Raw genomic sequence first — 15720 nt, 5'->3', positions numbered from 1 at the left:
TAGGTAGTGTATCGTACGTAATACCCTTTGAGTACGATACTCTACTTAACTTTACCTAGTCTACCTAGGTAGTGTATCGTACGTAATACCCTTTGAGTACGATACTCTACTTAACTTTACCTAGTCTACCTAGGTAGTGTATCGTACGTAATACCCTTTGAGTACGATACTCTACTTAACTTTACCTAGTCTACCTAGGTAGTGTATCGTACGTAAATAACATTTGAGTACGATACTCTACTTAACTTTACCTAGTCTACCTAGGTAGTGTATCGTACGTAATACCCTTTGAGTACGATACTCTACTTAACTTTACCTAGTCTACCTAGGTAGTGTATCGTACGTAATATACCCTTTGAGTACGATACTCTACTTAACTTTACCTAGTCTACCTAGGTAGTGTATCGTACGTAATACCCTTTGTGTACGATACTCTACTTAACTTTACCTAGTCTACCTAGGTAGTGTATCGTACGTAATACCCTTTGAGTACGATACTCTACTTAACTTTACCTAGTCTACCTAGGTAGTGTATCGTACGTAATACCCTTTGAGTACGATACTCTACTTAACTTTACCTAGTCTACCTAGGTAGTGTATCGTACGTAATACCCTTTGAGTACGATACTCTACTTAACTTTACCTAGTCTACCTAGGTAGTGTATCGTACGTAATACCCTTTGAGTACGATACTCTACTTAACTTTACCTAGTCTACCTAGGTAGTGTATCGTACGTAATACCCTTTGAGTACGATACTCTACTTAACTTTACCTAGTGTACCTAGGTAGTGTATCGTACGTAATACCCTTTGAGTACAATACTCTACTTAACTTTACCTAGTCTACCTAGGTAGTGTATCGTACGTAATACTCTTTGTGTATCCAAACAAACCTAAGACTTCATGTCTATAACTATGTGTTCATATAGGTATTGCGAGCAGATCAGGACCGGAATGGAAGATACACAGAACATTCGCCATTTCAGGAATGAGGGACTTTGGCTTCGGCAAGAAAAGTCTAGAAGGGAAGATAATGGAAGAGGTGGAAGTATTTCTGAATGTTCTGGACAAGACGGAAGGACAACCAATCCACCCAGAACAATGCATTCAGACCAGTGTGGCTAATATTATATGTGCTATAATATTCGGCAAGAGGTTTGAGCACGAAGACCCCCTGTTTAAGGAGCTAGTAGATATGATCAATGAGAATATGTCTCTTATTGGTGCCGCCGGACTCCTCAACATCATACCTAGTCTCCGACATATCCCAGGGGACCCTGTCGGCGTAAAGAAAGTTCTGGGTAATGCAGCCAAAGTCATCAAATACCTTTATAACGTTATCGACGCCCACAAAAAGGACTACGACGAGGAAAACATCAAAGATTTTATCGACGTTTACCTGAAGGAGATAAAGAGTAAAGAAGGACAGGACACTTCCTTCACAGGTGTGTTTATACATTTGATAATAATGATGCTATCATTGTCTCATGTTGATACTAAGGATTAACACGAAACGTGTGTAATATAATCACCAGGTTTTGTTTCTGTTTTTACCCGTTATCGTGATGAATATTATTTCTCTCTCTTTTTTTTCTGGCGTAACCCAACACCTATTATATTGATTCCTTTTTAGCAATTGAAACCAAGCTATTAATCAGCATTATCAACAATATCAACAGTGAAATTCGATTGACAGTGTTTACCCATTACAATTGTTAAGTCATCAAATCAGTATTCTTATTTACAATGGAAAGTAATTCATACTCTAATAAGAAAATGCCTGAACAGACACTTGGTGGTAAAATTTATCCGAAAACTTTATATGATTACATAAATTACATCAGAGGAAAATAGTAGAGTATCTGTTTAAAACGTTTTTGGTTATTTCTAATGCACAAAAGATCGAGATTTTTAGTCTTTAATGTAAAATAGCCTAAATATGACTATCTTTTATATTGCAGTGTCACAGCTGATGAATTCAATAGCAGATTTATTTCTTGCTGGCATGGAAACCACAACTACCACTCTCGCTTGGGCGATTTTGTTCTTCATGCACAACCCGGACGTACAAGAACGATGTTACGAGGAAGTAAGGAGGGTGATAGGTGAAGGTCGTTTCCCCTCTCTGTCAGACCGACCAGACTTGCCGTACATTGAGGCCACCATCACTGAGATCCTCAGACGTGGCGATATTGCACCGCTAGGTGTGGCTCATGCCACGAGTGAAGATGTCATCTTCAAAGGACATTTGATTCCCAAAGGAGCCATGTTAATTCCACTTATTCACTCTGTGCACACTGACCATGAGCTATTCCCAGAGCCGAAAAAATTCAATCCATCAAGGTTCATCGACAAGGAGGGAAATTTCCAGGGATCGGATCATGTCATACCATTCTTCTTCGGTAAATACAATTATTTTTATAACCTTGCGATTTGATGTTATGTTTTAATCGAATAAAAGTGTATGTGTCAATTACATATGCTATAGTATGGAATCATCTGTTTTAATTGTGCTGCCTTTTACTTCAGGTCGCCGTGTGTGTATGGGTGAGGCCCTGGCCAGGTCAGAACTGTTTCTCTTCCTCACCTCCATGGTACAACGGTTCCAGTTTAAGCCAGTCGATCCTGATAATATCCCAACTCTCAAAGGCCTTCTCGGTGCGGCATATAAACCCTGTCCGTATACATGTGTCGCTCAGAAAAGAATTTAGAATGATCGCTGACTTGTTTTCGACAACTAAGTATCACCAAAACGTTCATCTACTTAACCTTCCTATGTTGACGGCAAAAATGAAACGAACATATGCAAGACTGAAGACCCGGATGACCAGGAGAAAGTCATTCGCAAGAAAGAATTATATTAATAAGATTTTCTCAGCAGAAATGCATTTTAAGCTGTTTTGAAATAGTAATGTACTGAAAGCACTTTAACGTCATGTGGGAAAAAGGGGAAAATATCCCATTCAAGTTTGACATTGGTTTTGACTAAAACAGATTCAATTTGAAAAAGGAACATATAAGGGGTTGTCCACAAGTGTTGACATCTGCTACTATAATTCGGGATTATCGTGGATATGCATATATATGTAAATATGTCACTAAGAAGAAAATTTAGAATGAACAATGAACCTTGTCTTTTGTTTTCGGTCGCTAAGTATCGCCGAAATGTTCATGTATATAACCCTCCTATGTTGACGGCAAAACTGAAACGAACATTTGCAAGAAGCCTCAGATGACCTGGAAGGAAGCTAAACGAGGGAAAGGATTATATGAACATTTGATAAGTAGACATATTTGAAAAGTGGTTTAGCATCAACTACTGCCGTCGTTTGTAGGAAAGGTTAAATAGTTGATGACATTACTCTGAGCATATTCTCTCTCACAAACACACACCCAACCTCCAAAACCCCCTCTCTAAACTGCAATGCGTAATAATATGTATTGTATGTCACTGTGAATATGTTATTTCTTGGGAACGGGCTTCCTAACAGTTGTATGACTTGTACCTGATTCCATTGACCATATAGCAATGAAATATGGTTCAATCATGATCAATAATTCATATAAGTTACACGTAAAAGAAATACATAAAAATGTAAGGAAAGTGTCATTTATTTCCTTTCATAAAAAATGCACATATTTTTTATACAAGAAATAAATAAATCTTTAAAACTTTGTACCTCTTCAATATTTTGTGAGAGAAAAAAACCAACTAGACAACATGAAATTTGTTTAAGTTGGTTTAGGACCAAAAAAAAATAAAAAAGAAACGGAAACGGATGACAACAACTGAAAGAATATGTAATTAGCCTTGGCGCTAGAATCTAGGACATTACGTTGTGTCTTCTTCAGGATTACAATGATCACTGTACCCAACCGGATGTGGGTAACTGTAGTTACGCTCTACAAAAATGTTTAGAGTGATTTAGGTCAGATTCACTCAGATTTCGCATGCCTCATCCCAATCTTTGATGGTTTCCTCGTCGTAGTCCTTCTTGTATGATAGAGTTATAGTACCCACCAATAGTCATCTTCAGCTGTCCCGGAAGAGAAAGGTGTTGCTTATTATAAATGTCTGCCTTACAAATCCATGATTAATCCGGGTACAATCACAAATAAGAATCGGGCGGCATCGACAGATTAATTAAACTTAGGTAGGCATTGTAAAACTAATAGGATCTTCTTTCGAATACCGGGTATATGGTGGCTGGAAACGGACATACAAAATAAAAATTATTGCGTGGAAACGAAATATCAAGGAGCTTATTATCATTATAAAAATATGAATAAAAAAATATTGTTGTGTTGGAACGAAATATCTTTTTAGTTGGGAACGAAATAACCATTGCGCTCTTTGTTAAACAACAATGTTTCACCTATGGCTATTTCAAATGTTGCAGTCTGCAATTACATCTATGTATATCATATCAATAGTCTTTGCGATTAGTCATTAATAATAATTTTGTGTTTAGTTTATTAATATTGTATATTTTGTATGTATAATCGTTAATTTGAAGTTTACAGTGTATATTTTTGAATTTTGTATTTTGCCTTCAATATTTTGTATTAAAACTGTACAAAACCTCGTATATGTTTTATATTTAAATAAAATTAAATGACTAATTATTAATCAAAGATAACCTTTGTTGTAACACAACTGCACACAATCAAATGGAATATAGAAACATAATAAACCAATGTACTAAAGCCATATATGTAGTATACAAATGTTTTTGATATGAAGCATGTTGTTATTTAAGTGAATATGAATATATAATACGAAATATGGAAACATTTAATTGGATAATGTAACATGTTGTCGGTCATATCCATCAATAGTGACTTGATTACTATCATTTCGTTCATATGTGATAATAGCTCAATAATAATTTCGATCCAACGCAATAATTATTCCTTTTCCTCGCAATAATATTTCGTTCAAACGCCAAATTTTGGTCCATTGCAATAATTTTGTTCATGTCCGTTCCCAGCCACCGTATTTATAGTATTATTTTTTTCAAGACTTGTTTACTGTTTTATGCTATGTATTATCATATTCGCTGAAATAATAGCTTCCTATGTGCTTTTAGATATAATATATACGGATCTAATACATTGTACTATTATGGTTCAATATTTCCTTTTGCTTGTATGCAATTGTATTACAACGAAAGCTATATATCTGTGATCAATAATTAGTTTAAAAAACAAAACATAAATATGCAAGGTTTGAGTGAGTTTTTGTTAACAAAATATGATGTTGAAAAAAAGCTATCAATTAGAAATGGATGTATTGAGAAATTTGATCAAATATGGATCAATTGGAAATATATTTTTGAATAGTTCTTGAATACACAAATATTCTATTCACTCCACTACAAATATTAAACCAAAATAATTAAATTCCAAATCTTAATGTGAACAGAATACTCAATACACAAGTAATTTTCTTAAAAAAATTGTCCCCTTTAACTATAATGGCTCTAAAAATATATATATTTATTGTTTAAATTGATGCATGCTGTGCGAGAGCCCTCCTGAACGAGGACATTATTGTTCGGGGAGTTGACCACAGGGCACCCCAACCCTGGCAGCTCTCACCAAATTACTGATGTTTATATACATTTGTTGCTATGCCACAAATGTATATACACATCATATACAGCTGGGGGAATAAAATATTTGTACTATGAAAAAAAAAAAAATTAGTATTTTAGAAAGCAAAATAACGAATTGAAAGAGTTTTTTCTACTATTTTATTGTAAAACGTTGAATGAAAATACTTTGAATACAAATTCAAATAATATAAACCACAAGCTTTAAATTAATGAATTCAAAATAAACTACATATTTATATTCGTTTACCAGAGATTTTTTTCTTATAATTTTGTTCGGCATAATAAAATAATTATGTCACTATGTGTCGGGATACATCTAGAATTGTCCCCATGGAACGAACTATTTTCTCTCGGGCCTCGCCCTCGAGAAAAATGACTCTTTCCAGGGAGACAATTCAAGATGTATCCCTCCACAGAGGGCCATAATTGTATAATGCAAACACAAAGGCACTTTTAATGACTAATTACAAAGAATAGTGATATGAAATAATTGCAGAATATAACATTTGACAGAGCCAAAGGTGAAACATTGTTATTTTGTTCAAACGCAAAATTATTTCTTGAGAATGTAATGATATTCTGTTTTCACGAAATAATTATTTCATTCCCACACAATGATATTCGTTCGGGTGCAATATTATCTCGTTATAACGCATCAATATTTTGTTCCCACGCAATATTACTTCTCTCGAACGCAATCATATTTCGTTTCCACGCAATATTATTTTTCTCGAACACAATAATAATTCGTTTCCACGCAATATTATTTCTCTTGAACACATTAATAATTCGTTCTCATATTCTCGTAATATTTCATTCGAACGCGGTTTTGTTTTTGTTCGTTCCCAGCCATCGTAGAAATGTTACTTAGGAAACCGAAGTTATTCCTGGTGGCAGTTATTGTAAATCTTCCCCAGACTTGTCAACTTATCGGACATACTACTTGTGTACCTACTCTTTGAACTCTTCGAATTTTGACAGATGACATTATTTCTCGGAAATTGATCAAATGGACATTGAATGTTCTTACATCGTGATGCCATATTGCTTGAATTAAAGACCATATTACCTATAAACATCTTGGATGGTACTGATGCGTCATTTTTGGTCCCGTCATCATGTGAATCCTCCTTCCTTGGTTGTTTCGGCGCTGTTCACTATAACCTCCGGAGGTGCGCCGACTGGGGTGATCAGGTCCTAGCCCGGAACCACTCAGCTGTCCGCTAGTATATTGCAACACTGTTGTTCTGATAGGTAATGTTTATACACAACTTGATGTTACTGGTGTTGCCCTCTCCACTGCTCCTCTCTCTTCTTCCACAGTCACATTGATGATACTTCAGCCTTTCTGTAGAGCCGCCATATCAATCTTCTTCTCTCTATGCCAGCGATGCTGATGATCCGCAGGGCCCTCCACATAGACTGCCCAACGAAACCACGAAAACCAACCTCTACAGGAAGACACTACAATCTCCATCCCCGTTGGTGACAGTCTGATACCAAATCTTGGTATTTTGCTTGTTTTCGCTCGTAGGCGTCGTTGATACGATCTTTCCACGGCAATGTCAACTCCACCAGAGCAGCCTGTTTGGACGATAAAGACCAAATTACTATGTCTGGCCTTTGATTGGTTACTGCTATTTTTGGTGGAAACGTCATCCAGCCACTCAGATCTGCCCTCAGCTGCCAATTCCTTCAACACCGCATTTCACAGTTTGTTCTGCGACCTTGACGAAATTGATAAATTTCAAGCCGCCTTTGTCCCTCTTTGGTCTCTTTCTGCTGCTCTCCAAAGTATCTGAAAGTACAGAAAGAACCTTGTCGCCAGGTGTACCGTCCATCCTCTAGGGCCACTCAGCTAGAAGAAAGGATATGTTCTTAATGGGCTGATCTTCCACAGAGTTTGCAAGCTGGGTCGTCTGTCATTCCCCACGTTGCCACGTTAGATGGAGTCGGCAATACGTCGTATACAGACTTTATTGGAATTGCAGTCTCTGAGGCTCCATGCACCAAATATCATTCCATGACAATTTCTTTTGTCGAGCGCCTTCCCAGTTCAGCCAACTTCCTTGTTTCTTCATACCAGTGGCTCTAACCATTGGTGACTGTTCTTCCATTGCACGAACTTCCTTCTAAACATAATGTCTCCTCTCCTTCCTCTCCTTCTAGTTTGATGTCCTCCACTGTTCCCCTGTTGTCACTCCAAGCCCTTGTCTGCCCAAAACTACTGTTCCAAACATGTCCCCATGTTGAATTGGTGATTCTGCCTCTTCCATAGTCTTCTTTGCTGACCATATACGTCCTGTCCTGATGTTTACTCTTGCCTTGACATTCCGGCTGTCCCTCAGCATGAGTAACTGCCTGACCTTTGTCACCTTGAATTCATCCATCAATGATGTGAGAGGAAGTTGCAGCCTACTTCCAGAACTGTAAAGTCCTATGCTACTGAAGCTTCGTTGAACAGACGATATCTCCTAAGGTATCTACTTGCCAGCCTTTCCATTGACTCGACAGTTGTCATTGGTACGTCATAGACTAACAGCAGCCACATAACCCTTGGTAATGCTCAATGTTGGTATATCCAGGTCTTGTATTTTCCTGGTAAGCCACTCCTATCGATAGTGTCCATCCATTTCTCAAGCTGCCTCTGTGTGTTGTTAACGTTGCCAGTATCGCTGAGTGAGTCGTCAAAGCATTTTCCCAGGCACTTAACTGGCTTATCGGAAACTGTTGGAATAGTTTCCTCTGCAGTCTAGAATGCTTCGTTCTTGATTTTTCCCTTCTTCAGAACTAGACTTCTGGACTTGGATGGTTTAATATTCATACCGGCCCATACAATTATATCTTCAATTTCCTGAAGAGTCCGTCGTGGTGCCTCTATGACTGTCTTTGTGCTGATGGTCACGTCATCCATAAATGCCCTTACTGGGGTTTGTCTAACTCCAGCTCCCATCCATGGTCCCCTACTCATCTTCTCTGCTGATTTTACCATTAGGTTCATGGCTGCAGCAAAGAGAATCACTGACATCGTACAGCCCGTGACTATCTCGACCTCTTAACGTTGCCACGAGGTTGTGTAGTCCTGGACTGTGAATCTAAGCTCTAGCTTATCAAAGTAACTTTCCAGCAGATGTCGTGTCTTTTCCGGCATATGATACCGTTCCAGTTTAAGTTGGACCAGCTTGTGCGGCATGGAACCGTATGCATTAGCTAGATCTAGCCAAATGACAGCGAGCTCTCCTTTCATCTCCTTTGCTTCTTTGATTATCTGCGTCAAGACGCTGGTATGTTCCACACATCCTGACACACATGGAACCCCTCCTTTCTGTACAGATATGTCGATATAGTTGCTATGCAACATGTAATTGGTCATTCTCTTCGCTAGTATTGCAGAAATATCTTTCCTTCGATGTTCAATAAGGATATGGCCCGGAATTGCTTGAGTGTCTCAGATTGTTCCTCTTTTGGTATGAAGCTTCCCGCTGCCTGGTGCCAATAGTTTGCCAGCTTTCCTCTTCTCTATACTATCCTCATAAGCCGCTACGGTCGCTTTGTCAATCTTGGGAAATTCTTATATACTCTAAAAGGTAAGCCGTTGGGACCTGGTGATTATGCTGTTCTTGCTTTCCTGATGACATCTTTTACTTCCTTCAACTTTGGTTCAGACTCATCAAACAAATGTTCTGGTTCTTCTGCCGAATTAGTTTTCGTTGTTCTCAAGCTCCTCATCCCTCTTAGAATCGCTGTGCGTGTCGTGCTGATGCTTCTCGACCTCTTCCCTCTTTGCTTTCAATGTTCCAGACCCTTTGCTGCCAAGGAGGTGTGATGTAGATTGGAAAGGGTTGGCTGTGAATCTTGCGCATGCTCTCTCCCTATCCTTCCTTCTTCGTCTACTCCTTCAGCTCTTCTTAAAAGTTTCAACTCTGATGTTTCTGAAAAGTTCTGACAATGCAGGTCTTTCTTCAGTTGCACCCCTGAATGATTTTGCAAGCCGTCTCAGATCATTCCTGTTGCTCCCATTCTTAGCATACTTTGGTTGTTTTCTCTCTTCTGCACCATATCTATCAAAACCTATATTATACATTATCGATGTCATGCCTTAGATCTTCCTAACGACTCCTCCTGCCAAAAATGCGTTTAAAATAGCATCTTCATCCACATCAAACTTCTCAAACTCTGCTTTGTTTGCACTTGGTAGCCACTTAATCTTTGCTTCCCTGCTATCAGCCAGGTTTGGTTCCTGTAACCCGACCTCCGAGGTATGTTGACGGCGGTTTTCTGTTGTTGACTCATCATTCAGGTTGGCCTCATCATTGTCTGACAAATGGACGCTGTTGTCACCTTCTCCGTCTCATCTCCACCTCAGTCTCACCAGGTTGACTTGCGCGTTGTGTCAAACGCAGAATAGGTGCCCGGTGTGGATCTTAAGTTCCCGTTCATTTTTCAAGGTCTTACCACAACTACAAGTACTGCCATTGTTCAATCTCTCAGGCCTTGATCGATCCGGTGTCGTATCACTTGTGTCCTCCAGATTAGGTCGCTCATCCTCCCCCGCTCTCGCGCGACCTCGGGGGTATTTCTCGAAATATCTGTCTATAGCGGAATCAAAAGTTTCTCCTCGCGGAATATGTGCTTCAGTCTGCTAAGCCTTCACACCCTTGGTTGCTGTCTTTCCAGACTGCCTCCTGTCTATCCAGGTTGTCTCTGCCCTATTCGCAGTCGTCATCCAGACTTTCCTGGCGGTCATCGGCCAGATGATAAAGTTTCGAATTCCAATGGCTATCTAACGCAATTCCAGTTTTTTTTATATTTGTTGAATATTTTGTAATGACTAACCAGTTTTTATGATTATTTATGGCACGTATAATTTTAAACACTGATACTACTAGCTTTCAATTTCACTGTGGTAAGAATTTCTAGCGGATTCATACAACAATTTACAAGCGTATTTTTCACTTCTTTATTTATTGACTTCACTAGCTCTTGGTGGGAAAATATGTTTGCAAAGTATGATTCCATAGAATATACCAAAAGCTTGAAATCTTTATTTTCCTAATAGGATGAAAAATAATGAAAAATAGTGATTATCAAGTCTAAAAAATAAGACTCGTTTAATGTATAATTTCCTTTATATCAAAGCTTTTTTCTGGAGTTTACTTCCTTGATATCAAAGCTTTTTGTCTGGAGTTTACTTCCTTGATATCAAAGCTTTTTTTCTGGAGTTTTCTTCCTTGATATCAAAGCTTTTTTTTCTGGAGTTTTCTTCCTTGATATCAAAGCTTTTTTCTGGAGTTTTCTAAATCAACAAGCAACGACAGTGATAGTGTGGTGTAACAACTGTATTACACGTAAAGGTATTGATCCTGCATGCTAACAATCATCAGTGATTATCATTTATTAATTTTATTTGTTTACTTACTTACTCTTTTGCTCCATCAATATTCCCTGTTGGTTCTGTAATAGTATTGCGTTTGAAAGGAAATCTAATACAAATTAAAAGTCACAGATGTTGCAATTGACAACCTTTATTAAAACAAAACTGTGTTCCCACATATAAATAAAATAACAGCATTTTCTTTAGTGTGTCACACAAACATGTAAAATCATCAATGTTATTTCAGCTATTTTTGACATAATCATTTTGTCAGAGTTCTCCAAACTGTATTCTATGAAAAATTCCTAGTGCCCCTAAATACCTGATACAAATGACTTCGATAATACCCTGTGTCCCATATTCAATATACTAAAGTAACTTTTTGTACTTTCATTTATTTAAAGTGAACAAACCTAAAAATTATTTAGAACATAATTTCTTTTCTTTTTATGTGATTTTCTTAATATTTTTTTTTTGGTCTGGACATGTCTTTCTTTCATGTCTTTCGTATCTTTTTTTCAAGAATAATAATATCATTTTTTAACATCTTCAAGGATAACATTATCATTTTCAAGCCTTCAACGATAATATAATTTTTACACACCTTCAAGTATAATAGTATAATTTTTTCACGTCTTCAAGGATAATATAATTTTTTCACGCATTCAAGGAAAATATTATCATTTTTCACGCCTTCAAGGATAATATTATCATTTGTTTCACGCCTTCAATGTCTTGAAGAATAATATTATCATTTTTTCACATCTTCAATAATATTATCATTTTTTCATGCCTTCAAGGATAACGTCATTTTTTCACACCACCTTCAAGGATTATATCTTTTTTCATGCCTTTAAGGATAATATTATATTTTTACACGCCTTCAATGATAATATTATCCTTTTTTTCACACCTTCAATGATATTATCATTTTTTTCACACCTTCAATGATAATATATCTTTTTTTTTCACACCTTCAATGATATTATCATTTTTTTTCACACCTTCAATGATTCCTTTTTTTTCACGCCTTCAATGATAATATTATCCTTTTTTTCACACCTTCAATGATAATATTATATTTTTACACGCCTTCAATGATAATATTATCCTTTTTTTCACACCTTCAATGATAATATTATCCTTTTTTTCACACCTTCAATGATATTATCATTTTTTTTCCATGCCTTCAATGATAACGTTATTATTTTTTTACACCTTAAAGAATAATATTGTCATTTTTTCACATCTTCAATGATAAAATCATTTTTTCACACCTTCGAGGATAACATTATCACTTTTTTAAACCTTAAACTGCTTTCTTTTAATGTATTTCCTGTGTTGATAACAGTGATAAATATATATAGGTATTATATCATGCAAATTATTATTTTTTTTTTTTTATTCACACCAAATAAAGTTAGTATTCATTGTAATAACAAAAATGGCCAGCCAAATAAAATATTGTATAAATAGCTAAAAGTGCCAGCATTTTATAACATTCTAGATTCATCATAAAAAAGAAGGTTTTAGGAAGGAACATTGTTGTTTTTATTTATACAGGTAACTGTTGTTTTTTATTTATACAGGTAACTGTTGTTTTTATCTATACAGGTAACAACAAATAGTGACACTCTGTAGATTGATATGATTCCATTAGGCAGATGGAGAAGGCCTGGGTACCTTATCATACATTTCTGTGACAAATGAGGACAGATGGAGAAGGCCTGGGTACCTTATCAATGATATATTTCTGTGACAAATGAGGGCAGAATTCAATCTGTAAATCTGCTTCACAGTATTGGATTCAATAATGCTTACATGAAATTATCATAGAAACATTGATTGTATTCAAACGTTTCTTCATTTGTATATTTTCGTGTTCATCTTTTACCTGATTCAACAACTTCTTCTGATTCAAAGAGGAAAAAACAAATGGTTATTCACAAATACCACCCCACAGATATGTTTGAACTCTTCCTATTCTTTGTCTGGAATAGTTGATTATCAAATACCAGGTACACACTTGCACACCATGAAATTCACTTACACACAATCAAACTCAACAAAACATATTGATTTAAAAATTCCCCATAACATTTATGGCATTTCCACAATATTTCAAGATTTCAGCCACACAGGTAAATTTGTGCCAAAAAATAATTAATGAAATGTTTTTGGAGCACATTGATTAATAGTTTAATATAATATTTTAAATAGCACCAAGAAACAGTTTTTTTTATATGAAAATAAATGGACCAAATCACTGAGTCAGTATGGATCTATTAGGCTACAATAATAGAACAAGAGATCCCAGACGGATCTGGGCGCCAACCAATGAATGATCTATGTCTGACAATAGAAAGAGGGATCTGGGCGCCAACCAATGAATGATCTATGTCTGACAATGGAAAGAGGGATCTGGGTGCCAACCAATGAATGATCTATGTCTGACAATGGAAAGAGGGATGTGGCTGCTAACCAATCAATGATCTATGTCTGACAATGAAAGAGGGATCTGGGTGCCAACCAATGAATGATCTATGTCTGACAATGAAAAGAGGGATCTGGGTGCCAACCAATGAATGATCTATGTCTGACAATGAAAGAGGGATCTGGGTGCCAACCAAAGAATGATCTATGTCTGACAATGAAAAAAGGGATCTGGGCGCCAACAAATGAATGATCTATGTCTGACAATGGAAAGAGGGATCTGGGCGCTAATTAATGAATGATCTATGTCTGACAATGAAAAGAGTGATCTGGGCGCCAACCAAAGAATGATCTATGTCTGACAATGGAAAGATGGATCTGGGCGCCAACCAATGAATGATCTATGTCTGACAATGAAAAGAGGGATCTGGGCGCCAACCAAAGAGTGATCTTTGTCTGACAATGAAAATAGGGATCTGGGTGCCAACCAAAGAATGATCTATGTCTGACAATGGAAAGAGGGATCTGGGCGCCAACCAAAGTATGATTTATGTCTGACAATAGAAAGAAGGATCTGGGCGCCAACCAATGAATGATCTATGTCTGACAATGGAAATAGGGATCTGGGCGCCAACCAAAGAATGATCTATGTCTGACAATGGAAAGAGGGATCTGGGTGCCAACCAATGAATGATCTATGTCTGACAATGAAAAGAGGGATCTGGGCGCCAACCAAAGAATGATCTATGTCTGACAATGAAAAGAGGGATCTGGGCGCCAACCAATGAATGATCTATGTCTGACAATGGAAAGAGGGATCTGGGTGCCAACCAAAGAATGATCTATGTCTGACAATGAAAAGAGGGATCTGGGCGCCAACCAATGAATGATCTATGTCTGACAATGGAAAGAGGGATCTGGGTGCCAACCAAAGAATGATCTATGTCTGACAATGGAAAGAGGGATCTGGGCGCCAACCAAAGAATGATCTATGTCTGACAATGGAAAGAGGGATCTGGGCGCCAACCAATGAATGATCTATGTCTGACAATGGAAAAGAGGGATCTGGGCGCCAACCAAAGAATGATCTATGTCTGACAATGAAAAGAGGGATCTGGGCGCCAACCAAAGAATGATCTATGTCTGACAATGGAAAGAGGGATCTGGGCGCCAACCAATGAATGATCTATGTCTGACAATGAAAAGAGGGATCTGGGCGCCAACCAATGAATGATCTATGTCTGACAATGGAAAAAGGGATCTGGGTGCCAATTAATGAATGATCTATGTCTGACAATGAAAAGAGGGATCTGGGCGCCAACCAATGAATGATCTATGTCTGACAATGGAAAAGGGATCTGGGTGCTAATTAATGAATGATCTATGTCTGACAATGAAAAGAGGGATCTGGGTGCCAACCAAAGAGTGATCTATGTCTGACAATGGAAAGAGGGATCTGGGCGCCAACCAAAGAATGATCTATGTCTGACAATGGAAAGAGGGATCTGGGTGCCAACCAATGAATGATCTATGTCTGACAATGAAAAGAGGGATCTGGGCGCCAACCAAGAGTGATCTTTGTCTGACAATGAAAAGAGGGATCTGGGCGCCAACCAAAGAGTGATCTTTGTCTGACAATGAAAAGAGGGATCTGGGTGCCAACCAATGAATGATCTATGTCTGACAATGAAAAGAGGGATCTGGGCGCCAACCAAAGAATGATCTATGTCTGACAATGAAAAGAGGGATCTGGGCGCCAACCAAAGAATGATCTATGTCTGACAATGGAAAGAGGGATCTGGGTGCCAACCAATGAATGATCTATGTCTGACAATGGAAAGAGGGATCTGGGCGCCAACCAATGAATGATCTATGTCTGACAATGGAAAGAGGGATCTGGGCGCCAACCAATGAATGATCTATGTCTGACAATGAAAAGAGGGATCTGGGTGCCAACCAATATGAATGATCTATGTCTGACAATGAAAAGAGGGATCTGGGCGCCAACCAATGAATGATCTATGTCTGACAATGGAAAAAGGGATCTGGGTGCCAATTAATGAATGATCTATGTCTGACAATGAAAAGAGGGATCTGGGCGCCAACCAATGAATGATCTATGTCTGACAATGGAAAAGGGATCTGGGCGCCAACCAATGAATGATCTATGTCTGACAATGAAAAGAGGGATCTGGGTGCCAACCAAAGAGTGATCTATGTCTGACAATGGAAAGAGGGATCTGGGCGCCAACCAAAGAATGATCTATGTCTGACAATGGAAAAGGGATCTGGGTG

General features: G+C 37.7%; 1 protein-coding gene and 1 long non-coding RNA gene across 2 annotated transcripts; one reads left to right on the top strand and one right to left on the bottom strand.

Moving 5' to 3' along the window:
* Positions 1-906: 906 nt before the first annotated feature.
* Positions 907-3675, top strand: LOC138326992 (cytochrome P450 18a1-like). The gene is made up of 3 exons (XM_069272951.1): positions 907-1445; positions 1962-2402; positions 2530-3675. Exons 1-3 carry the CDS (start codon positions 989-991, stop codon positions 2709-2711), a joined length of 1080 nt encoding a protein of 359 aa, XP_069129052.1. The 5' UTR covers positions 907-988; the 3' UTR covers positions 2712-3675.
* A 7452-nt stretch (positions 3676-11127) lies between these two features.
* Positions 11128-15713, bottom strand: LOC138326993 (uncharacterized). Its single transcript, XR_011209014.1, has 3 exons — positions 12055-15713; positions 11906-11934; positions 11128-11873 (listed from the first exon to the last, which is right to left on the bottom strand). It is a non-coding gene; the product is annotated as an uncharacterized lncRNA (long non-coding RNA).
* Positions 15714-15720: the final 7 nt, after the last annotated feature.

The sequence above is a fragment of the Argopecten irradians genome, chromosome 7 (assembly GCF_041381155.1).
Source record: "Argopecten irradians isolate NY chromosome 7, Ai_NY, whole genome shotgun sequence".
Lineage (NCBI taxonomy): Eukaryota > Metazoa > Mollusca > Bivalvia > Pectinida > Pectinidae > Argopecten > Argopecten irradians.
The sequence above is the reverse complement of the archived record's forward strand: the minus strand, read 5'-3'. Positions and strand labels throughout refer to the sequence as shown.

Coding starts and splice junctions, on each gene's coding strand:
- LOC138326992 (XM_069272951.1), top strand. CDS start 989: ATGAGGGACTTTGGCTTCGGCAAGAAAAGTCTAGAAGGGAAGATAATG. Junction 1,446..1,961: donor ACAGGACACTTCCTTCACAG/GTGTGTTTATAC, acceptor TTTATATTGCAG/TGTCACAGCTGATGAATTCA. Junction 2,403..2,529: donor TGTCATACCATTCTTCTTCG/GTAAATACAATT, acceptor CTTTTACTTCAG/GTCGCCGTGTGTGTATGGGT.